General features: G+C 38.1%; 1 protein-coding gene across 1 annotated transcript; it reads left to right on the forward strand.

Annotated features, from left to right (window-relative positions):
* The first annotated feature begins 17,948 nt into the window (after positions 1-17,948).
* TMED7 (transmembrane p24 trafficking protein 7) lies at positions 17,949-26,752 on the forward strand. Its single transcript, XM_026720167.2, has 4 exons — positions 17,949-18,021; positions 18,143-18,370; positions 22,393-22,638; positions 23,814-26,752. Exons 2-4 carry the CDS (start codon positions 18,185-18,187, stop codon positions 24,048-24,050), a joined length of 669 nt encoding a protein of 222 aa, XP_026575952.1. The 5' UTR covers positions 17,949-18,021; positions 18,143-18,184; the 3' UTR covers positions 24,051-26,752.
* The last annotated feature ends 168 nt before the right edge of the window (positions 26,753-26,920 follow it).

The raw sequence follows: 26,920 nt of genomic DNA on the forward strand, positions 1-26,920 counted from the left end.
GCTTTCGTATCTTCTTTCTCATATACTGCTACCCCTTTCTTTTTCCCAGTGTCGTATATAGTTTCCCTAGCTTCGGGCATTCTAAATATTTTTCATCTGACTTCCTTATATGGGTTTCTTGTAAACATACTATATCTGCATTTTGTTTAATTATTTTAGTTAATATTCTTTTCCTTTTTATCCTGGAATTCAGGCCATTTATATTAATTGATAATATTTTCTTTTCCTCATCCATTGTCTAGTTGATTCTTGCTCTTTGTCTTGTAGTTACTCCTCTTTCCCTTCGTGGCTGGTAACATATCCTCAGTTCTTCTCTCTCTTGTTGTTGTTGTGTATTTTTCGGATTCCTGGGACTCCTATCTCTATTCTTTTGGTAATCTTGGTTGTCTTGCGAATTTGATTCTAGTTCATCTTTGCTACTCAATTCTTCTGGCCTACTAGTCATTCATAAAATTTTGGGCTTTTTCCACAGAATCTACCCTAATTTTCCCTTCTTCCCATGAGATTAACATCCCTTCTGGGATTAAGCCATCTAAATACAATGCCTTTTTGATTTAATTGGGTCACCAAGAATTTATAGTCTCACCTTTGCTCTCTTACTCTTCTTAGGATTTGTCTAAGCACCATGACTTCTTTATCTTTATATGTGATTGTTTCTTTTCTGGATATTTTTATATGATATCCCGGATCTTTTTTCTAGCAAATCTTATGTGAACTTCTTTTGGACATTTGTGACGTCTTGCATAATTTGTACTCACTCTATAAACTTCGTCCAACTCTTTCAGAATATAATATTTGTCTTTTTCCAACACTTCTGCTAGTATTTCTGCTATCACTTGTTCCAGATCCTCTTCTTTTGATTCCCCTATATTCTGGAATCTCAAATATGCTGCGGCTCTATCCTTCTCCAAATAGACCAGGGAGTCTTCCATTTCTTTGCTCACATTCCTTGGATGTTCATCAACCATTTCCAGTTTCTTTTCAGTTTGTTCAGTCATTTCTCTACCTCCTTTATTGTTGATTCATTTCTCTCTAATGCTTGCTGGATTGCTCCAATTTTTTCATCCAACTTTGAAATATCTTCTTTCATTTCCACCTTTAATTTCCCCATCTCTTTTAGTTCATTTGTATCAGCTCTTGTCTCCGTATGATTTTTCGTCATCATTTCTTGGAGCTTCAGCATAGATTCTTGCAAGGTGAGGAGTGTCGACTGGACATTTGCGTTCGTGATAGAGGGTTGTTTCTCCCCAGGCAATGTTTCCTCAATTGTCTTTTGTGCCATTGTTGAGGGGGATGCCGCCACGGTTGTTTATGTTGAAATAGTCTTCTTCTCAGTTTTAAGTGTTGTAGTAGTTGTAGACATCATTTCTTTGAGAATTTGTTTGTTTTTGTATTATACTAAATATGTTATCCCAAATTAGCATTCGCTAATCAAAAATATCAGATAGGAGTCGCCACTATTCTAATTTATTGATTCCTAATTTCCTTAGTAAATTAATGGACTGGCGTGCAGATCACATATACAAAAGGGATGGAATTGTTCCCACCCCCGAAAGTCCAAAAGACTCTTCCAATTAAAAGTTCTGCATATGATCATGTGGGCATCTTCAGGTGGTGATGAGGCCTCTGTCCGTTGACCTTGACATATTTTGATAAAACTTCGCAGCTGCGCAAAAGGAAAGCCCCTCCAAGTCCCCCCTCCCCCGTTACTAATGACAGCTGAAAGAGAGCAGTGAGCATAGCAGCAGAAAAGGTGTGGAAGGGATTTTGAGGCTGACATAGACACTTTTATAAGTATAAATATTATCCAAGACAATTTCAAAATTAAATTCTAAATCAAATATCTAAATTTATAAAGTTTGGTATTTATTTCAAAATTCCTATACTTAAATTCTAAGTACTAATAATCCATATATCTATAAAAGCTATGGAATACTTAATCTAAATATCAATATTATAAAATAGTATTTTAAATGTTTATAAGTCTAAGTGGAAATAAGTTGACCTTACTATATAACAGTTAATTATTTGAAATATGTATATCACAGTTAATTACTCTAATATAATCAACAAATATAATCAAATATCAATACTTAATTAGTTAATTATTGTCATTCCCCTCCTTTCCCCTATATATTAAAGCAAAATATAGACCTCAGTATTGCTAATACATCAACTAAATCAGATATACATCACATTTACCACAATCAAATACCTGAGGAAAGAAAAGGGAAATTGATATCAGAGAGATAATTAGTCCAAACAGCTGAGACTACAGGGCTTGGAGTAACCTAATGTAACTGTTCAACTCTCCATCTTTGTTTAATTATTTTAGTTAATATTCTTTTCCTTTTTATCCTGGAATTCAGGCCATTTATATTAATTGATAATATTTTCTTTTCCTCATCCATTGTCTAGTTGATTCTTGCTCTTTGTCTTGTAGTTACTCCTCTTTCCTTCGTGGCTGGTAACATATCCTCAGTTCTTCTCTCTCTTGTTGTTGTATATTTTTCGGATTCCTGGGACTCCTATCTCTATTCTTTTGGTAATCTTGGTTGTCTTGCGAATTTGATTCTAGTTCATCTTTGCTACTCAATTCTTCTGGCCTACCAGTCGTTCATAAAATTTTGGGCTTTTTCCACGGAATCTACCCTAATTTTCCCTTCTTCCCATGAGATTAACATCCCTTCTGGGATTAAGCCATCTAAATACAATGCCTTTTTGATTTAATTGGGTCGCCAAGAATTTATAGTCTCACCTTTGCTCTCTTACTCTTCTTAGGATTTGTCTAAGCACCATGACTTCTTTATCTTTATATGTGATTGTTTCTTCTCTGGATATTTTTATATGATATCCCGGATCTTTTTTCTAGCAAATCTTACGTGAACTTCTTTTGGACATTTGTGACATCTTGCATAATTTGTACTCACTCTATAAACTTCGTCCAACTCTTTCAGAATATCATCTTTGTCTTTTTCCAAAACTTCTGCTAGTATTTCTGCTATCACTTGTTCCAGATCCTCTTCTTTTGATTCCACTATGTTCTGGAATCTCAAATATGCTGTGGCTCTATCCATCTCCAAATAGACCAGGGAGTCTTCCATTTCTTTGCTCACATTCCTTGGATGTTCATCAACCATTTCCAGTTTCTTTTCAGTTTGTTCAGTCCTTTTCTCTACCTCCTTTATTGTCGATTCATTTCTCTCTAATGCTTGCTGGATTGTTCCAATTTTTTCACCCACTTTGAAATATCTACTTTCATTTCCGCCTTTAATTTCCCCATCTCTTTTAGTTCATTTGTATCAGCTCTTGTCTCCGTATGATTTTTCGTCATCATTTCTTGGAGCTTCAGCATAGATTCTTGCAAGGTGAGGAGTGTCGACTGGACATTTGCATTCGTGATAGAGGGTTGTTTCTCCCCAGGCAATGTTTCCTCAATTGTCTTTTGTGCCATTGTTGAGAGGGATGCCGCCGCGGTTGTTTATGTTGAAATAGTCTTCTTCTCAGTTTTAAGTGTTGTAGTAGTTGTAGACATCATTTCTTTGAGAATTTGTTTGTTTTTGTATTATACTAAATATGTTATCCCAAATTAGCATTCGCTAATCAAAAATATCAGATAGGAGTCGCCACTATTCTAATTGATTGATTCCTAATTTCCTTAGTAAATTAATGGACTGGCGTGCAGATCACATATACAAAAGGGATGGAATTGTTCCCACCCCCGAAAGTCCAAAAGACTCTTCCAATTAAAAGTTCTGCATATGATCATGTGGGCATCTTCAGGTGGTGATGAGGCCTCTGTCCGTTGACCTTGACATATTTTGATAAAACTTCGCAGCTGCGCAAAAGGAAAGAAAGCTAGGCAAGGAAATAGAAACTTAAAGACAAGAATTTATACTCCCCCTCCTCCTTCTTACCCACAGCACAGGAATGTAACACCTCCAGCTTTCTTCCCCTCCAAGTCCCCCCTCCCCCCGTTACTAATGACAGCCGAAAGAGAGCAGTAAGCATAGCAGCAGAAAAGGTGTGGAAGGGATTTTGAGGCTGACATAGACACTTTTATAAGTATAAATATTATCCAAGACAATTTCAAAATTAAATTCTAAATCAAATATCTAAATTTATAAAATTTGGTATTTATTTCAAAATTCCTATACTTAAATTCTAAGTACTAATAATCCATATATCTATAAAAGCTATGGAATACTTAATCTAAATATCAATATTATAAAATAGTATTTTAAATGTTTATAAGTCTAAGTGGAAATAAGTTGACCTTACTATATAACAGTTAATTATTTGAAATATGTATATCACAGTTAATTACTCTAATATAATCAACAAATATAATCAAATATCAATACTTAATTAGTTAATTATTGTCATTCCCCTCCTTTCCCCTATATATTAAAGCAAAATATAGACCTCAGTATTGCTAATACATCAACTAAATCAGATATACATCACATTTACCACAATCAAATACCTGAGGAAAGAAAAGGGAAATTGATATCAGAGAGATAATTAGTCCAAACAGCTGAGACTACAGGGCTTGGAGTAACCTAATGTAACTGTTCAACTCTCCATCTCTAAAATTAAAAAGTTTCTTCTCCAAACATGTCGGAAGTGCAGAGTTGCTGAGTAATGTCTCTAGTTTCACACTCACTGCACCCTCCACTATAGCTGTTCCTTCTTTCATTCAAATCTCTTGCAGTCCACTCTTCCAAATTTCATATGGTCTCTTCAATTAACAGGTTTCAACTTATTACATCTCCAAGTCAATAGTCCAAAAAAGAAAAAGAACTCCAGTGAATTTTTAAGTATCATCTATAGAAATACAGTAACTTTGCTTGCTTCCCCACTTCCGATCTTCCCCGTCTCACACTTGTTAATCCGGTCTTCCTGAATGGCAGCAATCCAAATCACCTACACTTTCAAAGGTTAACTCTTTCCTCTCTCTTTTTTTCCCACAAGCCTCTCCAACATTCTTATCCTCTCTGTCTGATAGCTCGTGTCCTTACCCTCTTCCGTCCCATGAGCCCTTTCGCTTTCATCAACTCTTGCATCTGCTTTTTAGCCGCTACATTTGGGCTTCACTCCAACTGATGTTGTTGTCATCTACGAGACTTCTCCAATGCTCTATATTCCATCACAATTGCAGATTCCTTCACTCACACTCTTCTACATTCACCACAGTCTGTCACTCACTTGGTTCCTTTTGTAGGTAATGATCCGGACTTCAGGACTGCAATTACTGGATGGCAGTTTCTTGTTTGTTGGTCTCTACAGGGTCTCTCGGTGTCGCAATGAGAGTCGCCCTCTCCACACCGCAACTCAAGTCTCTCCACACTGGCACATTTCTCTACAGCAGGGGTCACCAACCTTTTGGACCTCAGGGACCACCAAACTCATAATTTTAAATCCCAGGGACCACTAACCAGTTCTGTGGGCGTGGCCTAATTTGTGGGTGTGGCTTGGTGGTCATGTGACATGGTGGTCATGATACAAGCTGGGCATGGCTTGTATGTGAATATTATAAATATTTATATAAATATTGAATTTTTTATTTAAAAAACAGCAACTTTTATCCAAAATCAGGCAAAGGCAGATTGAGCTGTTCACAGAATCATTCAGTGATCTATCTATCTGCCATCAGCTAGCTCAGTCTGTCACATGTAATTTGCTTGCTGTGAGTCTGCACTGAATAATAGAACCTTCAGTCCTTAAAAGCAGAGCGGAAGATCTAAAGACTGGCTAGAAAGCAAGAAATCCAACCATTTCCTGCTTCCTAGCTAATCTAAATCTCCACACACACAGCAGAACAGATGATGGTCAGAAAAAGGAAAAATAACAATTTAGCAGGCAAGTTTCTTGGGTAAGGAGTGAGTGGGCAGGAAAGGTCCCCACGGGCCACTTGGGCAGCGCAGCTTTGCGTTTTTGCACAGCCTGGATTAATTGCTTTGGGGGGTGCTCTGGGGGTGAGATTTCTCTGCAGCCCACTAAAATTTTCTCATGGCCCACCAGTGGGCCATGGCTCACTGGTTGGCAACCACTGCTCTACAGCATATGTGCACCCCTGAGGGTCACTCCAACAGCAAGAAAAGGTAGCAAAAAGCCCCGAGTGAGCTTCAGCACCTCTACTCGTCCATACCTCATCACTGGAAGTCTCAGTCTTCCTTCTATTCCTAAAGGTGGAGAAATATTAGCTACAACAACGGACTTCTGGCCTTTGCTCTTTCCTTAAACACATTTGTAAAAGTTGAAGAACTTTCTTTATAAGTAAGACTTTTTGGGGGGCACTTTCTAAACTCCAGAGAATAGCCTTTTAACACAAAAAAGAAAGATTTTAAATCTCTCAGCTTTAACAACAGGTAATAACAAGAACTCTCTCTTTTGGACTTGGGCCAATCCCTGTTGGCCACAGCTACTGGGTCCTCTGAGTACAAATCAATTAGATAATTATAAGATAATTATTGAACAGAGAGGTCAATTAAGTACTCTTCCTTTCTTGCTTCACTGCTCTTCAGTGAGGATGTGAAGCTTTCCCAATAAATCTGAAGCTAGGAAAATCTGAATTTCTTTGGGTAATGGAAATACTATCCTCTGAAAAGTCCCGGTAACATTACAGCAACAGGCAAGGGTGTGTGCTAAGAGAAGTTTAAAAAAAATCAAGATGTCTTTAAAAAAGGGTGGAGCTCCAATCCCAAAGTCATGGCCACCATACAGTACTGCTCCCCCCACTTTTTTTTTAACTTCCCCCATAGATGACCCCATTGCAGAAAAATGTTTTCTGTTTGTCCTGTGATTAGGTGCATCTAAAGATAGGCCTTGAAATACAAACCCCAAATCTGGGATTTTGAAGCTATAATAGAGGAGAAGATATTGTTTTTAAATTGTTCTGCATATTACAGTCAGCGCTACAACAGCAATCCCTGTGTTAAATCTCTTCAGTTCCCACTGTAACTGTCATTGAGTGAACCTGTCTATGTTTTAGTTCTGTTTGGCAAATATAACATTAACTACTGTAAATCAGTAAGAAGTCTGTGCAAACTGATAATTAGAATACTTAGCAGTGTCTTCCCATGTAATCTCAGCTATAATGTGGTTCATATGGTTTTAACTTGGTGTGTTTTTATGTGTGAATCCAGCCTGTGATTTACTAAGTAAATAAAAATGGTTTAATTATCCTGAGATACTACCCTGCCTTTGAATAATGTTGCTTACTCTGGTGTTCTCTAGATGTACATTTTCCAACATATACTGGCCTGAGGACATATCATCTAGAGATTTATGAGAAGCATAAAGCAGCAAAAATAGAGGATAATGGTTTAGGGAAGATTGGGTTAGGATATTTAGTAATAACATTTTAAATTGCATTAGGTTGGGATGGATATATTAAAACACCCTGGATAAATAGAAACATAATGTCTCAATGTGTATCTCAGACATAAATTAAGGTTCAACAACTAAGAAGAAATGAATTTGCACAACAGCAGATCAACTATCGATTGTATCAATACAATTCTTTGTATTTCAAGTTTTTGCCCAGCACTCCACTTTTCCTTTTCTTTGATAACCTGTAATTATATATTCTATCTATCCATCTGTTATTTGATGAATATACTGGAGATAGTAATAGACAACCTATGGTCAACATGTGATTATTCAGCATTCCTTTTACAACTCCAAAGTAGTGGATCAAATTTTCCTCTTTTAGAGTGAATCTAGAAATTTTCTTAATGGCTTAAAATAAAACTTTATTCTAAGAACTTGGGAGGAGTGGAGAAGGGATTTAGCAATATTACAAGAATTACATAATCAGTTTACTGCAAATCATTTTTTTATTTCAGGTCTTTGAGATGAAATACAGTACTTTTAAGTACATTAAAACTGTCATTTTAAAAACTATTTATAAAGTAATGGTCTTTTTATTCTGGTTCTTCAAAAGTTCATCCCCAAATCAGAAAACGTATTAAAATACCTTGTAACTTTCATGTTTCTGTTTCCTATTAAAGATAGCTGTAGGAGGGATTTAGATCAGATAGTCTCTACTAGATATTTTTAACAGTTGTAAGTGATTTTGCTCTCTCCAAAACTAAATAAATGCAATGTACCTTTCCACATTAAAATGAATTTACTTTGGAAAACTATTCTTATTCAAGAGCGCCCTCTAGGGAATTATGGTGTAATTGTGATTTAGTATTTGTATTGTACTGATTTATCAGTCTTTGCATTTCCAGATTACCTTCCTTGATAAATGTTTTTTAAATGTGGGTTTGCAACGGAATTCTAAATGGAATTGGGAAGGGATAAAGTGGCAGAACAATGTCTTCTCCTAATCTTGTTAGTTCATGTTGGCAAACATTTATTTTCCCCTTGCTAGTTGAGACACTAGGAAAATTAGCTACTGTTTGTCAGGATCTATGTCATTTTACTTGGAAAAGACAATTATAGAACAATGTGATAGGTTCAGTCTAGCATTTACCATGCTTTATTTATTTATACATTGTTGGTAGACTATGATTCAGACACCAAGTAAGTTAAAAAAAACTGTATGACTTTGTAACCACTTGGTTAATCTACTTGATTAAAAACCTACTTGGCTTGCCTTCAGAAATTGAGTGCTCCATCACTGGAGGTTTTTAAGAAGAGATTGGACAGCCACTTGTCTGAAATGATATAGGGCCATGATGGCGAACCTATAACACGTGTGCCGGAACTGGCACGCAGAGCCATTTCTCCGGGCACACAGAGTCATCGCCAATTGCTCTTCCGGGTTCCAGTGCGCTGGCCAGCTGCACTTCATGTGCGCATGTGCACCAAAAACCAGAAGAGCAGCCACTTGGTGCGCATGCATGATCCAGGAAGATGATCTTGTTTCCAACGTGCGCATGTGCATTGGCCACTTGGTCTGGTTTCTGGTGCACATGTGGGTGCAAAGACCAGCAAAGGAAAGAGTATTGGGTGCACATGCCAAAAAACCCAGAGAGGAGCAGAGCTGAAGGGCAGGACGGGCAGGACGGGGCTTCCCTCCTTCTCTTCCTGAGTGGGGTTGTTGCACGGCTCCAGCCCATGGTGCATTCGTGCTCCAGAGCACCTGGCCAGCTTGGGTGCCTCAGAAGAGCTGCCCGCCCCCCGCGTAGGCCCCCTTCCCATCACTTTTGCCAAGGTGGTGCGACTGTTTCTGTCCCTAGCATTCCTCCCACTCAGCTCAGTATGCCAGCGATCAGGCCCTCAGTGGCATCTCCATTCAGGCAGCTCACCTCCCTGCTGGAAGCTCCTCCTCCAACATCCCACCTGGAAGTGGCACTGCAACAGCCACCACCACCGAAGGCAAGGTGACAGCGGGGGTGAGGACAGGAGGGCTGGGGCTTCCCTCCCTTCTTGAACAGCCCCAACTGTCCTGGCCAGCAGCTCTGCTCTCCTTGCTCTTCCAGGTTCCAGCGCCAGCTTGGGCATGAAGCAGCTGCCCACCCAACCAGCAAACGCTGTCCTGTGCACCTGAGCCGGCCAGGTGCTCCAGAGCATAGATGCATTAGTGCCACGGGCTGGACAGTTGGGGCTGCACAGGAAGCATGCTCGGGAGGAGGGAGGGAAGCCCTGGCCTGCCCATGCCTCCGCTGCCCCCTCACCCCCAGCAGCAGCAGCAGCTGTTGCACATGAGATGGGTGTCCACATCAAACTCTGCAATAAATAAAGAGAAGGCGTTGCTTCTGGGTGATTTCCTGTCTGGGGACAAAATCCAGGTGATCCCAAGGAAGGAGGAATTTGCATTCCACCTAGGTCCCCTGCCTTGAACTGGGAGGGAAAAAGATCCCTCCCCCCGCTTCCTTCTCTTTGGATTGTTTTGTAGCTACAAATAACTGAATCAGCCTGACATACTGAAATATTCAGTGCTCAAATCCATCAGAATTTTGCCTTTTTCAGCAGCGGCTTTTGCTTCGGGGCATCTGTGGACACGCCCCTTACCCTCCCCCTTCCCTTCCATCTCTCCCTTCATCGGAGTTTTCCTCCCAGATCCACTGCCACAAATGATCTGGAGTGCATTTGTGATGCTCCTTTACATGCCCCTTCCGTAGCTCAGCCAGGCTCCCTCATCCACCCTCCCAAAAGACCCAGGCACTGCCCAGCAGCCCCAGCAGGATTCAACGGAGTCTCTGCCCCCATTGGAGAGAAAAGAGATTCAGGGGGAGATCTTCTCGGAGAGGCTGGATGGGAGGAAGAGGCTTCTTGCAGGATGGAGCACTTGGAAGGGTCAATGGCTGGCCCCCAGGCTCCTTCTGGCCCTCCAGCTCTGCCTGGCAGCCTCCACAAAGGGCTTGGCTGAGTCCGAAGGTTGGGGGGCTGGGAGTGTCTCTGGGGCTGCTGAGTTCTTTGGGGGTCAGTGGAAGGAGCCAGGTGGGGCTGAATGCTTCAGCTGATGGGGAAGGAGGACGCCCTGTGAGAAGGGTGGGGCAGTCTTGGAAGCTGCTTAAGTGAGGAAGAGAGACCAAGAACCTCTCCCCTCCCTCTTTTCTCTTTTGCTCCCTTGACACTTCCTTTGTATGGACTTGATGGTGTCCTTTTCCTTGACAGCATCCTCATCTCCTCCGCCCTCCTCCTTGCCTTGCCAGGCTGCCCCAGAGCCTCTCCAGGAAAGTTGGGCCGTGTGCCGAGGAGCTTCCTCCCAGCCGGCAGCCAAGTTGACATCAGTTCCTTCCCATCGGGGTTCCATCTCCAGAGCTGCAGAGGCCTCAAGGGGAGGGGGAGGGGAGGAGGCAGGTGTGAAGGTGGGTTGCACGGGGGTGGCTGGCTCTTCTGGGGTGGCATAGGAGCTAAACCTCATGGGAGGAACGCTGGGGACAGAAACGGTCGTGCCTCCTTGGCAAAAGAGGTGGAAAGGGGAGCTGTGTGGGGGCGGGCAGCTCATCTGGGATACCCAAGCCAGCCAGGTGCTTCAGAGCATGGATGCACCATGGGCTGGAGCCGCACAACCCCACTCAGGTGGAGGGGTAGGGAAGCCCCGGTGCATCTGTCCACACTCAGCTCTGCCCCTCTTCAGGCTGTTGTACTGCCTCTTCTAGGCGGGATGCTGGAGGAGGAGCTGCCTGCATGGCTCACTGGCATGGAGCAGTTGACCGCCCAGCCAGCAAATGCTCACCAGAAGAACACCGGGGCAAGAGGTGCGCTGACTGGGAAGCAGTCACGCTCCCTTGGCAGAAGTGGGGGGAGGTGTTTCTGCTGGCTTGTTCTCAGTGGCAGGCTGGAGATGGGCGCTTCATCCCAGCCAGAGTTGGGGCAAAGCTCTCCCACCTTCTGGCTCCACAAACCAAAGCCCAGGAACACCGACGCCTGTTAGGAATATGAGTCACCTAACAGTTATTTGGGTTAGAAATATATAAACCAGGATAAACATTTTAAAACTGTATCTTTAAGAAAATGCAAAACTGTAATTAGGTGTGCTTTCCAAATGGCCATAAGATGGAGCCAGAAACCTGGTTTGTCTTTGTCTTAATCTCGAAGAGAGTGTATCTCTGTTTCCTTCTGTTGGAAAGTATTGCCGTTCCTCCATTTCTTCTAATTGACCAATATTACTGGATTTGATGTAAGTCTGATACTGAACTGATTTTGACACTGGACTTTGTTACTTTGGACACTGGACTATCCCTGGATTGAAAACTGACTGATTTAACCTGTGAATGACTTTGGACTGTCTATTTTGAACTTTGCTTAAACCTTTATTGAAAGTAAAACTCTACATTTACTGTACAGTGTATCTGTATGCTGTGTGCATATTATTCAAACACTACTCTCAATACGTCTCCCTATATGCGCTCATTTTCCTAATGGGGAATTACCTCAACACTGGTTATGGGTCCAGGCCATACCAGGCTCAGATAACTGAGAGTTAGTGTGAATGCACAGTACTGTATACAGACAGCTGTTTACTGTTTAATTGTGGTTTACTATCCTGATAAAGATGGCATAAGTCACTTCAACAAGTCTATCACTGATAACCCGGTTGGATGGAACAAACTATGTTTCCTGGTCTATGAAGTGCAGTCTACTTCTGCGTAGAGAAGGTTTATGGAATGTAGTTCAAGACCCACCGGATGTAAATGCTTGGGATCCAGATAATGAGGATGATGCCAAGAAGCTTGCTGACTTTAAACAGAACAACGAATGAGCTCTTTATATAATTGGACGAACACTGAGTGATCAGCAGCTAGTCCATATTCATGAAGAAGAGTCTGCTGCTAGATGTTGGGAGAATTTGAAGAGAATTTATGTTTGTGACAGTATAGGTGCACACATACATCTTACATGGAAACTGTTTAGAGCATGTCTTCTAAAAAGAGGAGATATGTTAGCTCATTTAAACTTCATGAAAAGATTTTTTCAAGAGCTACATGAAAAGGAACTGATATTTTCAGAGTTGCATCAAGTTTACATCATTCTTTCCTCGTTGGATGAAAGTTATGATGACTATGTATCTTCACTAGAAGTCCTGCCCAGAGATAAACTGACATTGACTGACATAACTGGAAGATTGTTAGAAGCAAGAAGACGGCTGGATAGGGACCAACTGAGGAAGGAATAACCACAAGAAGAGAATTTGTCTCCAACTGCCTATACTGTTAGGAAATGTTTTTCTTGTAGGGCTAGGGGACATATAGCTAAATTCTGTAAGAAGGGAAAACAACAGCATACTAGTAATCATCAGAAGGCCAAGAAGAATGTTAGTTTAACTATGTCTAGTGATTCAACGGTAAACCATGATTTGTGGGTTGTTGATAGTGGAGCATCACAATGCATTACTAAAGATAGAAAAAGGTTTATAAAGATGTCCACAAGTAAACAACATGTATCATTGGCAAATGGATGGAAGATAAAAGCATCAGGTGAAGGTACTGCACATTGTTCTTATATAAATGAACATTTAACTATGTTATATGTACCTAAACTGAAATTTAATTTATTATCAGTAAGGGCTTTAGTTAATCTTGGTTATGCAGTAACCTTTAGGGGAGATAATTGTATAATAGAGAAAGAGGGTAAAAGTGTTACTGCTACATTAGAAAATGATTTATATGTGATACATGATGACCAGTTGGAGATGGCTAACTCAATTTATAACAATGTTAAGCCACATGATGAATGTATACATTTACTGCATAGACATCTAGGGCACAATAATTTCAAAATGCTCAAACAAACTGTTGAACTGTAAGAGGTGGTAAAATTAAAACCCTGTAGCAAGCATTTAAACTGTAATGCCTGTAGCCAAGATAAAAGTAAGGTTACTCCATCAAACAGACTTAATGGGTTTAAGACCAAAGAACCTTTAGAGGTTGTATTTGCTGACATAATTGGTCCTTAAAAACAAGTTTGGGAGGTGCCTGCTATATTTTGAGTATTATGGACCATTACTCATGATAGGTTTTCTGCTATCTTATGAAAAACAAAACAGAAACATTTCAACATTTCTTTAACTGGCTAAGGTTTGCAGAGAGAAAAATGAAAAGTAAAGTAATTACTTTAGTAACTGATAATGGGACTGAGTTTGTTAACAAAAGATTCCAAACTATGTTAAAATTGGCTGGTGTTGAGCATAAACATTCTGCACCTTACAGACCACAACATAACTCGTTTGTAGAATGAAGAGGGCAAACATTACAAGCCATGGATCATACTATGTTATTTGACTCAGGTTTACCTGAAACACTGTGGGGTGAAGCCATAATGTGTAGTAATCATGTTTTAAACAATGTAGTTAATACAACAACTGGAGAATTGCCATTCACTCATTGGTATGGCAGAAAACCAAATTTAAGTTACCTACGCACATTTGGAGCTCCAGCATGGGTGCATATTCCGTCACAAGTAAGACTGAAAGGGCAACATAGAGCTAAGAAATTATTTTTTGTGGGTTATGAGGCCAACCATAGATTGTTTAGATTCTGGGATCAAGGCACAGCTCATGTTTATTGTAGTGCTAGTGCAAAATTTCTGGAGCATGTTGGGTGGGATAAACTGGAACAGGAATCCAACAATGATGTTATTATTGACACCAAAATAGTCCCTAAAGATGATATCAGTAAACAACAAATAGCCATTAAAGAGGAAGCACAGGAGGAAGTAGAAGAACAGGAGCAGGTGGCACGTGTGAGTTCATCAGTAAGCCCTGTGTAACCCAACCACCTGATAGATATCATGCTAGTGTTGTATGCCAAGTGAATACAGTTCCTAGTAATTATAGTGAACTAAAACTGTATCCTGCTGCTTGGCAGGAAGCAATGGATAAGGAACTAGAATCATTAAAAAGACTGGAAGTATATGAAAATGTTAAGTTACCACCAGGTAAACATGCCGTAGGATATAAATGGATTTAAATGGATATAAATGGATTTATAAATGGATATAAATGGATTTATAAACTGAAGACAGGTGTGGATGGGACTGTTACCCCTAAAGCCAGGTTAGTAGCACAAGGGTTCAATCAGACAGCAAATGACTATGATGAGGTGTCTGCACCTAGTCTGAAGGCTACTACATTAAGGGCAGCATTAGTGTGGGCAGCTAAGGAGAAATACATTGTAAATCATTTAGATGTAGAGACAGCATATCTGCATGCACCGTTGCAACACACTATATATTTAAAGAAACCTTATGGTATCAAAAATGATAATACAACTGATTGTTGGAAATTGAAAAAGAGTCTTTATAGTTTAAAACAATCAGGATATGAATGGAACCAATGTATAGTTAAAGAATTGACTAAAATAGGCTTTGTAGCTGGCATGGCTGATCCATGTTTGTTTAAAAGAGAAAGTAATGGTATAGTGTCATTATTGTTATTATTTACTGATGACATAGCATTAATTACCAAAACTGAGAAAGAAGCTACTAAAATAATCTCACTGTTGGAACAGAAATTTAAGATAAAACAATTGGGAGAAATCAAACAATATCTTGGTTTAAAGATAGATAAAACTAGGGGAGGATACACGATCTCACAGGCAGATAAAATTAACCAATTGCTAAAAAGTTTTAAAATGGAACTTTGTAAACTGGCTAAGACACAATGAGCCAGGAGTTTAGTCATAGTGATGATCAAAGTCCTGTTTTTGATAAGAACATTTATCAATCCTTGATTGGTAGTTTATCTTATCTCAGTAATTGGTCAAGGCCAGATATAGCATACAGTGTTAACTAATTAGCGAGGTTTAATGCTGAGCCGACTGAAAGGCACTGGCAAGCTGCTAAGTGTGTGTTAAGATATCTGAAACAAACAATGCATTATGCATTGTATTTGGAGCCTAAAGATGAACTGAGTTTAACTGTATATGCTGATGCAAGTTTTACTACAGACATAAATACGTAAATCTACATCGGGTACTGCTGTATTACTGGGAAAAACATTGATTAGATATGAGAGATCTATTAGATAGAAACATCTAAGTTTGTCAACAATGGAGGCTGAATTCTCATGTTTGTCTTTACTATGTACAGATTTAGTTTTGTATCAGCAATTATTAATTGATATGGGAATTGATGTAACAGCTTCTATTGTTGTTTATAAAGACAACCAATCAGCAATACAGATGGCTTCAAATATTGCTGTTGAAACAAGAACGAAGCACACAGATTTAAGATATTTAAATGTGAGACAATGTGTGCAAAGTAAGATGATTAAGCTAGAATACTGTACGTCAGAAAACAATATAGCAGATCATTTTACAAAGGCCCAAGGCTCTACAAAGCATAAGGCTAGCTGTGAAGATTATGTACTTAGAATGTAAGGTTGTATATATTGTCTTACCCCAAAGGGGAGAATGTTAGGAATATGAGTCACCTAACAGCTATTTGGGTTAGAAATATATAAACCAGGATAAACATTTTAAAACTGTATCTTTAAGAAAATGCAAAACTGTAATTAGGTGTGGTTTCTCAAACAGCCATAAGATGGAGCCAGAAACCTGGTTTGTCTTAGCCTTAGTCCCAGAAGAGAGTGTGAGTGTATCACTGTTTCCTTCTGTTGGAAAGTATTGCTGTTCCTCCATTTCTTCTAATTGACTGATATTACTGGATTTGATGTAAGTCTGATACTGAACTGTTTTTGACACTGGACTTTGTTACTGGATTATCCCTGGATTGAAAACTGACTGATTTAACCTGTGAATGACTTTGGACTGTCTATTTTGAACTTTGCTTAAACCTTTATTGAAAGTAAAACCCTACATTTACTGTACAGTGTATCTGTATGCTGTGTGTGTATTATTCAAACACTATTCTCTATACGTCTCTCTGTATGCGCTCATTCTTCTAACAGGGAATTACCTCAACACTGGTTATGGGCCCCTTCCCTTCAGCACCACGAAGGAGCTCCAGCTTTCCAGTGGAGGGAGGCAGCATTCCCCACCCAACTTTCTTTCCCTGTCCAGGCCTGTGGAACCGGGTCGTCAGTAGGGATGTCCTACCATCCCGACAGGGGGCAGGCAGAGAAGCGCAAGGACCCCCAAAATGCCAGGTGGATCCAGCGCATGCACACTGGCCAGCTGGTCTGTGCATGCACACTGGCCAGGTGGATCCAGTGCATGTGCACTGGCCGGATGGTCTGCACATGTGCACCAGAAACCAGAAGACCAAGCACACCAGAAACCGGAAGATCATGTGTTTTTTTTGGTTTCTGGAATGTGGGAGCGCACGTGCTCCCACCCACACTCCATTTTGGCACATGGTGCCAAAAAGGTTAGCCATCACTGTTATAGGGTTTCTTGTTAGACCAGAAGATCTCCAAGGTCCTTTCCACACTATTATTCTGTATTCTAAGTTAAGGAATGCTGAATTTAGATTCCAGAATAATAACCTGTTACTTGGCTAGAGTATTCTCCCATGTATTGTATGGAAGGAACCCACATAGAATAGCATTGCAATTTTGTCTTTTTACAAATAATTTAGTCTAATTTATTTCAGACTGCAGATCTGAAAAAGGAAGCTGGAATACTAAAAATAAAGCTTATTAGTGGAATCTTCCTTCTATTTCTTTAAAAAAAATCTGTCCAGTTGGATTAAGTCCCCTGTACCCTGTATTGGGTGATGCTTCATAAACTGGATAGCAATGATAGAAAGGCAACTTCATTCGTTAAAGCTATCTTGAGAATCCTTCTACATTCCTTCTATGACCAGGCAGGCAAGATAAAAGTTCATGTATATTGAACATAGAATGTCAAACCAGTTTTGCTTCTTTATTCAAATACCATTTTTAAGCAGTTCTGCTCTTAATGTGAAACCAGAGAGCTGTCTGAAACATGTCTACATTCTTTTTTTTATTCCAGATCATTCTGATACTGTCCTGGTGTCCTGGAAGGAAAATATAAATAATCCTTTATAATGACCAATTAAACCTTTGTGAGTCATACACAGTGGAATCCTCAAGTCTTAAGTTGTTATACTGCCTCTTCTATGAAGATATTAAAAATAGGCACATTATACTCTATTTATTAGATTTTTCAAGATGCACAGATAGTTTCTCTGTTCAACTCTTGCTGGTAGATCAGTAAGAGTCAATCTTTGCTGTAGCCAAACTCTATTACATTGCTTTCAGATCAGAAGTCATTTTTATCCAGCAACCAACCCTGCATAAGAATTTTAGTATTCCCAGAATTCCCTGTTTGTATAACGGATGGTACTTCCGGCTAACCGGGGAACAGGAAAAGCCGGCTTACATCTTAACCGCTGTCGCCTAGCAACACCTGTTTTCCACCCATTCCCGCCGCCCTTTAGGAGCGGCCATCTCTCCCCACAGGACCAATAGTATCTTAGACTACGCCCATCTCTTTGTTTCATTTCCGCCCATTCCTTTCTGCAACACCGCCTACTCTCCTCAGCGAACACCACGTCTACAAATGATCCCTCCCGGAAGTTCTTCGCTCTCGTCTTAACTAGAATCCGTTCACTTCCGGATCACCTCTTCCGTTCTTCGCCCTCCCCTTTCTCGTACGGCCACGCCGCACCGGCGCGTCTCCGGCTACCTGGCAGGTAAGAGTGGGGTTTTTTTCTCCCCATCTCAGAGAATACCTCCTTCCCGGTTGCGTGGATGGGGCTGGCGATTTGATCCTTCTCCCCTCGGCGCTCATTTTGCTTTCTTATTCCCCCTCAGCTTCGCCTTCTGTGCTTGTAGTTCGAGCCCCGGGTGTGGGAGATGTTTCTGCGGCGCTGGCAAGGCCCTGGTGCCTGCGCAGGCTGGTTGGCGGCGGGGCTGTTGCTGTTGCTGCAGCTCAGCGGGTCGGTCCGCGCCTCGGAGATTACCTTCGAATTGCCCGATAATGCCAAGCAGTGCTTCTATGAGGAGATCGTGCAGGGCACTAAGTGTACCCTGGAATTTCAGGTAAGGAAATCGTCGTTCCTTTCGCGGCGCCTCATAGGCAAGGGGGACGCCCTGGGCTGGACGGGTGTCCGTCCCTCCACGCGCAGAACAATCCTCCGGACACTTTCTCGCATGGTTTCAGTTGGTTGGGCAGGAATGGGGTTGAGAGCGGCCCCTTTAGTAGTGTGTGTAGTCAAACAGGACTGATAAAGGCGGCGGGAGAAGAAGTCTGTCAAGGAAACGTAGCAGACAATTCTGCAAAGACCCACTTAAGGACTGCGAGTTCTGCGTTGAGACATTGCCCCATTGATAATTCTCACCTAACCGACCTTCCTTTTAGTACAGATATTCGTCTTCTTCCCCACAGGCTGTGGTATTTGCCATGGACCTTTTCGTTTTGAGCCTTATTATATTGTGATAATAAGTCTTAAGTGCTATTGCTATTGTGTACCTGTACTGGGTGTGGTTTTAAACGCATGCAAAACTATTCCTGCTGTTTTGCTGGTTTGATCGTGATAATTGTATGTGGACTTGCTACCTGTTGCTGGCAGCAATATGGTGAAAATGGTGTATGGGCATAATTGGCATTATGGGCATAATTATTTGGTTTTCAAACCATTGGGCGTAGGCTGTTGTTAAACACCTGTTTTATGCAATGTGCGAAATAAGTGAGATTGTATGATTTTCACTTAAAAGAAGAAAATGATATGGAAAGTAAATAGGCTATATAAGCTCCAAAATATGTATTGTATGTACAGTATTAATATAGGTAAATAAAGTACATACAGTTTACATAGAAGATGCATATATCAGCAGCAACAATTTTGTTCTGAAAATGAATAAGGCAATTCTGCCAACAGCACTTTTTATGTGCCATCAAATCAACATCTCCAGTGAAAGCAAGGTTCAGTGTACAGTCCTATTTTAAAAAATTAACTATAAACTCTGTAGACAAATACATTATATGATTGTCTTTCTAGAATATGACATTGAAATGGAGTTGTGTTGTATGGAGATTAAAATGCATGAACCATATGTTGCCTAAAATATGAAGAATATATTTATTTGCTATCCAGTGTGAATGATGATTCATCTCATTGTTCAATAGAAACAGAGGAAGTACTATTGTTATGTAATCAGTTTGGCTTCATTGATCCTAAGAAACTATATAACAGTGTCTAATTTAGCAACATTAGCTTATCTTTCTGTCTACTTCTTTATTTTCTACTGGTGAGGTGTTAAATGCTATCCCCAACTCTGCTGTCATCTTTTAGTCCTAGTGTCAGGACTAAATATTAAGACAGTTATTCTCATTTAACAGGATGACTTCAGATAATGTTTTATATTATCAAGATTTAGGAAAACAAACTGAAATAGTAAATATTTGAAATCGACTATCCATGGAGTAAGATATTTTAACAGATTTTGATACACAGGAGTGATGATAAAAATGAGCTGTATAATTTTATCTACAGCAGTAACTGCAATCTCAGTAAACCAATCATATTCTTAGGACTCAAAATACTGAACATTATTGCGGGGAGGAAAAACATGTCTACATAGACTGAATATAAGCATACATTTATTATTTTACCAAATATATTACCATAAGAATTACTGAGGTATATATTGAAAAACAAGGAATATAAGTTATAATTGGCTAAAAGATAGAGTGATTTAATGTCATATGACTAGGTGCTTTTCAGTTCTGCATTTCTCAACTAACCTGTTATTTGAGTAGACAGTTGGCTGGTAATCTTGGTGATGTCTTCATATGGGGATATGGGACAATGTTTTGAATAAATATTTCATTGTTAATGGGCTCTTTATGCAAAGAAGAACATTTCCTCCAGTAGAATACTAGGAATAAAATGCTTACCAATAATGCTGGTTGTGCTTCCCATATTTATGTCTGAAATGGGATGTTTTATCCTTTTTTGGGAGCCTCCGTAACATTGATCCTCTTGCCATCACATTATTTTTATGGAAACGGTGCTATTATTTGATATTAAGTTTCTTATTAGGAAATTTTATCTAAAATTCTGATACAAGAAAAGAATCTTGAGAATAGAATTAATTTTCTTTTATTACTTTGCTTTTTCCAAAATACTAACCACAATATTTCTTATATTTATATGGCAGAGATTCATTGATCTAATGTTTATCTTTGCTTTTATTCATGAACAATATTTCTTAGGGTTTATATTCATTTATTGCACATTCAAATGCATTTTGTCTTAACCAGGAAAGTAGAAAAATACCTATCAGCCTGCCATAAAATAAAACTTAATGGCATTATTAAAATTAAAACATCAAATATGTAAAATTAAAATCTCAATTGTATACAACTGTTTAACTGCTTAAAAAATGAAACATGGAGATCTCCTTTGGAAAGTTCCATATTTGTAATTTTACTACTGAAAAAGACTTGCATGTACCCATCTACCCAGAATATGAATCTTAGTGCAGCTCAGAGAAAGAGGTAAAAGGCAATTCTATTACATTATAAATTGGCCAGGACTTGGTAAGAAAAAATAACCTTCATTACACCCAGCATTCTTAATAGGAAAGCAATACCAATTCTTTCAGAGAAGGACTATGAAATTAGAACAGAAGGTAATAGAATGGAACATGATGATGATGAGCAATCTGTATCTACAACCCTATTGTGAAGTCCAAATTACAGTAACCTAAAAGGCACTCTTATCTGCAGAATTTCCAGAAATGCTAGCTATGGTGTCTAGTGTCTAAATTTCAGGCTTTGTAACTCTGGTGCTTCTTGTTCAGCTGTAGGTAGTGAATGTTGACAAAGATTCTCTTGGTTTCAGCATGGATTCTTTATGGATAATCTATTCTAGAATAGAATGAATTGTATTCATGTATAAGTGAAGAAAATACTTAATGTATATAATCTATTTTTAAAAAACCTTGTCTAATATATTTTGAACTTACTCATTTTCAAAAGTTTGCTTTGCTAAACATAACTTTGTTATCTAGCTTGATCATTTATATGATGATATAAAATATGACTCCATAACACTTTAATCTTAATCTTCAGTGTTATCAATGCATTGGTTTCAAACTACAATAGCATGGATTTGGTTTCTATAAGAACCATCTACTTCATGTAGTAAGACTTCTCATAATTGATATGGAGATAACCTTGTCTGTTTTTACCTTCAGCTGCTGATTCCTTTACACTAATTATTTTGTAAGAAGGTTAATAAATGTTAGGCAAAATAGCAAAAGTTGCCCTATTCTTTCATAACAACATATCCTTACTAAGCCAAAAGCTTTCCAAAAATGGAAAGGAACCCTCTATTCATGAACATTTATCTTTTAATAAGGTCATACATGCATATGAGATTGTGTTTGTGCAAATGCAAGATGAATGGGCTTCCTCAATTTAGAGAATGAATAACTTTTTCAGAAGTGCTGCAGGTTTTAATGTTCCCCCTTTTTTTTGCATTTTTCATTGATTACATACTGTCAGATCAGTTTCAATTCTTACTGACTTCATAGATAGGATTTTTCCAGGATCATCTGTTGCCGATTTGGCCTTTCATGCCTTCTAGCAGGTGCTGTAATGGAGAAACTATACCTTGCTGCTGGTCATCCTCTTTTCTTTCACTAAAATGTAAGGCCTATGTCAGTCTTTTATAAACGTGCATCTAGTTTTAGATATGATAGGATTTTATTTATAGTAGCAAGAAGTTCAAAAAAATTGTGGCCTTAATAGTTTTAACCAATTTGAATTGAGTTATCCTTAAGTGATGTGTTTTCATTTTAACTTGATAACTTTTATGGTTATTTTTCAATTATTATTTGGTCCAAATAATTACTACAAGTGCAAAAATGTGAAATGCAACAAAATGTTTGAAGTTGCCTTTGACTTAGTTGTGATTGCAATATATTTAATTTCCCTTGCTGAAGTTTTAAACAATGTGCTATTTAGTATATTTGCTTTGTAAAGATACTACTTTAACTGATAAGAATAGCATCAGTTACTATTGTTCCAAATGCCAGTTTTCTTTATTCCACAGGTGATTACTGGAGGACACTATGATGTTGATTGCCGCTTAGAAGATCCAGATGGGGCTGTGCTATATAAAGAAATGAAGAAACAGTATGATACTTTTACCTTTACTGCATCTAGAAATGGAACATATAAGTTTTGTTTCAGCAATGAGTTTTCAACTTTTACACACAAAACAGTATACTTTGACTTCCAAGTTGGGGATGATCCACCTCTCTTTCCTAGTGAAAACAGAGTCACTGCACTTACTCAGGTATGGTGAATTCTGAGTACACAGTAATGTGCTATCTTCATCCTAAAATATACTAGAGTCAGTTTATAGAACTTCAGAAATTTTATTTTTGTCTAATAGAATGACCATATGGCCAGTTAATTGAGTGACATTCTCACTTCATCAAAAATGGGAATACAAGGGAGGATGTCATTTGTCACCTTTTTATTTACCTAAGTAAATATTTTTATAAATTGCAATTTGATATTGCTTGAATGGTTTGTAAGGACCTCTGAATTTTAAACTCCATTACAATGAACAATTCATTTTTCTTCCAATTTGCAAACAGGAAAGATGAAATAAGAGTGCTAACTTGAATGAAAGGTGGGATAAGAAGGCAGATGAAAACATCAGATTTCTGCAGCTTTAGTACCAGCTGTCCTCTGAGAAGGAACAAGTTAATAAACGGCAACCAAAGTCTTGGCTAGTATTGTGCAAAGCACTCCCTAAAGCGTATGGTTTTTACTGTTGCCCAATAGGAAGAACTGCAAACCTCCAGTTATTGTTAACTGCAGCGTATAGCAGCCATCATTGTTGATCAGGGACTTTGAAACTGCTGCTTAATAACATATTATATCAGTGGAACAGCTTTTGTCAGTAGTACAGAGATGGGCTCAATCCTTTTCTCCTATATCATTCCATTTCCAAACTACATTTTAGATTATTGGAAGGAATCTTCTCAATTATTCAGGAGAAAGAGGTTAGAGGAGTTAATAATTTAAATGATTGATTATAGAGTTCATTATACGTATGCATGTTTCATTTTAGGATCTCAGTGATAAAATTACAAGATATTAGAGTTAAAATTGAAAAGCTTTCAATGTATAGTTTGCATCAAGTTCTGTCATTCTTGTTGAGAAACTGTTTCTGTGTTGAGAAGCTGTTGTCCGGTAATTGCTCTCTTTCATTAAAGAAATATTTTTAGAATTGGTTTTTATTCTAATCAAATGTACAAGCAACTAGATTAATGCTGTATTACAATAATGTGATTCTGAAGAACATAATCTCTTGATTTTTGTAAAACTACTTATATGCTATGATAAAATATTGTTTAAAGTTTTTCCATATTTTTTTTACCTAAGACTCTATTTCTATTTTATTAATAGTAATTAGATTCCAGTCTGTTTTACTAATCAGTGCTATTTTTCTGTCTCTAGATGGAGTCAGCATGTGTTTCAATTCATGAAGCTCTAAAGTCTGTCATTGATTATCAGACACATTTTCGACTGAGGGAAGCACAAGGCCGTAGCAGAGCAGAAGACTTAAACACGCGAGTGGCTTATTGGTCAATAGGTGAAGCCATCATTCTACTTGTAGTTAGCATTGGGCAGGTATTTCTTCTCAAAAGCTTCTTTTCTGACAAAAGAACCACTACAACACGCGTTGGATCATAACAAGCTTTAAATCCATTGTTTGAAAAATATATTATTATTTGAGTGATTTCTAGTTAAAGAACAATTAAGTACAGGGAACTTTTTAAATACCTTTAGCCTTCTCACTTCAAAGTTCTGAAATTCATACTTCCGAAAGCTGTCACAGAAAACAAAAAAAAGACAGCCTTTTATTTGTTACATACTGGGATTTTCTTTCGCATATGCTGAGAAATCTAATAATTGCTATTTTTTTTTTTAAAAAAAGACTTGTTTGTAAGTACATAGTGCTTTAAGAAAATCCTTTAAGTAGTTAATTAAAAAATTGTCCTTATGAATGAAAAAAAAGTCTGCCCTTGCAAGTTGAAGTATTGAAAACAAAAACACATAATTAACAGTAGTCTCAAAGTCTTGTACTGCACTGTTTTGAATGTCTCTGGAAAATCTAGGGTCTTGAATCATTTTTGGGGGTGTATATAGATATATATATTATTTTACTGTACCAATTTTAGAGTCCTGGGAAAAAACAGTTTCCTGTGCATTGAAAGAAGGTTATCATTTCTGCATTTTGCTTTTTAAATTAAATAATGGGGGAAATGCCTTCTAATTCTTGAAGCTGAGTCTCTGAGGATTGCTGTTGTTGCTGCCTTGAGAACTAAATCAGCTTTGACACAAACTGTCTAAATTTTAGGAATTTGATGTTTTCACTTTCACTTGAACTTGATAGAACTAAGCAAAAATGCACTGGTTTAAGTAACTTGCAGCTAAAATTTAACCTTGTAGTCTCTTTCATATTAAATCAGAGCTGTTCAACCGTATGCCCTTTAGATATTTGTAACTAAAATTCCCATAAATTTTAAAGATGGTCAGTAATCATGGGAGTTACAATCCAAGAGATCCGGAGACTACCATGTTAAAGGATTGCATGGCCATTATGTGGCTTGAGTGTTTTGGTCTAAATAATTGATTTATTAAGCAATGTATGCAGATGCTGGATGTATGTGAATTAATTTGCTGATTAAACATTCTAAATTGATGGGAACAGTTTCCCGTGTGTGCTTACAGTACTGTATTGCCCTATCCTACCAGCTTTATACTAAGATGCTACTTTTTGAAGTAGCTTACAAGATTTAGGAGAATGAGGGACTTTGCTACATAATTGCTAGTTCTATTATACCTGTTTTCTAATATCCCAAATGCTTTTATAGGTTTTTAAGATTACACTGTTATTTCAGAATACCCAAAAGAAATTAACATTACCACCATAACCATACACATTAAAGGTAAGCCTCATTCCTCTTAGTAAAACTGGTATCTTCTAATGGATAACAAAGCTTGTCTGAGAGGATGAAAAAAGACATTGTAGTGGTTGCAAAAATATGAATACCACTATGCTTAAGGGTTAGCACTCACTAAAATAAGCTTGATATTTTATAGTACTGTTCTGCAGAGAATTGATTCATTCCCCCCATTTCGTTGTAGATATTCTGTAAGCACATTTTACATTTTTTCCTGTATGAGCTACCTTACTGTACTGTAAAAGGACGAGAGGTGCTCTGTCACAGAGTCTAACTGGCAGTGCTAAAAATGCCTAATATTTCCCCTTAGTTTGTGGATGTGGCTTTTTAGAAAATAGAAGATTGATGTGTTTAGAGATGTGGAATATTCCAGTGCTGTATTTGTTTAACATTCTGCAATAATATCTTGCTGTAGAATGTGCTTGGTCTTTCACTTGAATTTGCAGAAAATAAATTAATTGAACGTACTTGTTGTTTCTTGTAAACCTACATGCCATTTGTGAAAACACGGTAATTAAATCAGTTTTAGGATGATGTGCTTCCATTCCTTTTAATGATTCAAATACAAGAGACCCGTAGAAATCCTGTAAAGATTGACAGAAGGGGTATTTGGTCATAAATCTGAGAAAGTCTCATAAGAGCCTAGCTGTTCAGATTAAAGTTGTATACTTTTTTTTGTAAATGGGTCAGTGAGGGTTTCTTTAGTTTTACTATTTTCATTCCAAAGTTGCCCATCTGTATCAAACTGGTTACATATATGATGGAGAAAAGGCTCATAACCACGGCCTAATTTCTGAATTTGTAACAGGCAGCTGACAGGATGTAATTCAAGGATAAAATGCATATCGATGACGCCAATATGGATATACATATTATTTTTCAAAGTTCTAAGTATTTGCCATGCATTATTTCAGTCTAATCATACTTATTTTAGGCGCATTGTATAAAATTTGCATTTAATTCCTTAATTTATAATAATATTTGACTGTTCTTTTTGTAGGATGGGGTTTGGGACAGTGACTTAACTATTCGGATTCTGCCTAAATTATCTTGTATCTTGCTGCAGTTTATATTTTTTTCAATGTTATTTTCTGTTCAAAAATTTGAAAGTTGCCACAATTGGTCCTGGCATACATTATTATTAGCAGTGGTTGATAGACAAAGCAAATCCAACGCAAATTTAAAAATGTCTGTAAACACAATTTGGTCATAAGAATTATTCAGACAAAGACTCTGTCACAGATATACAATTAAAATACAGTTTAACCATAGCATGGTTCCAGGATTTTTTATTTCATTTTCTTGAAGTCCCTATATATGTATAATATGATGTATCCAGTTCTTGATTAAAAAAAAAATTCTTTAATGTCAGTAAGACAAAAAATAGCCCTGTGAAATTATACATGAAATAATAAAATTAATATAAGATTCTGCTGAATAATTATTATTTAAAGAGTTGTGTTATGACGATTGTAAAAAAATTTTAGAAGCTGCCATTTTTCTTTAGATTTGGACTATTCCATCTTAGTTTTAGAATCAAAGGCAATGCTGAAGAACAACCCCAGTCTTTACAAATTCTCAAAAAAAATTTCTGGT

Source organism: Pseudonaja textilis, chromosome 2, assembly GCF_049901715.1.
Source record: "Pseudonaja textilis isolate UNSWEBS1 chromosome 2, rPseTex1.2, whole genome shotgun sequence".
Taxonomy (NCBI): domain Eukaryota; kingdom Metazoa; phylum Chordata; class Lepidosauria; order Squamata; family Elapidae; genus Pseudonaja; species Pseudonaja textilis.

What these genes read in the sequence shown, in the direction of transcription:
- TMED7 (XM_026720167.2), top strand. Translation starts at nt 18,185, where the DNA reads ATGTTTCTGCGGCGCTGGCAAGGCCCTGGTGCCTGCGCAGGCTGGTTG. An exon ending in AGTGTACCCTGGAATTTCAG is followed by an intron (nt 18,371 to 22,392) that starts GTAAGGAAATCG and finishes TTTATTCCACAG; the next exon opens with GTGATTACTGGAGGACACTA. An exon ending in GAGTCACTGCACTTACTCAG is followed by an intron (nt 22,639 to 23,813) that starts GTATGGTGAATT and finishes TTCTGTCTCTAG; the next exon opens with ATGGAGTCAGCATGTGTTTC.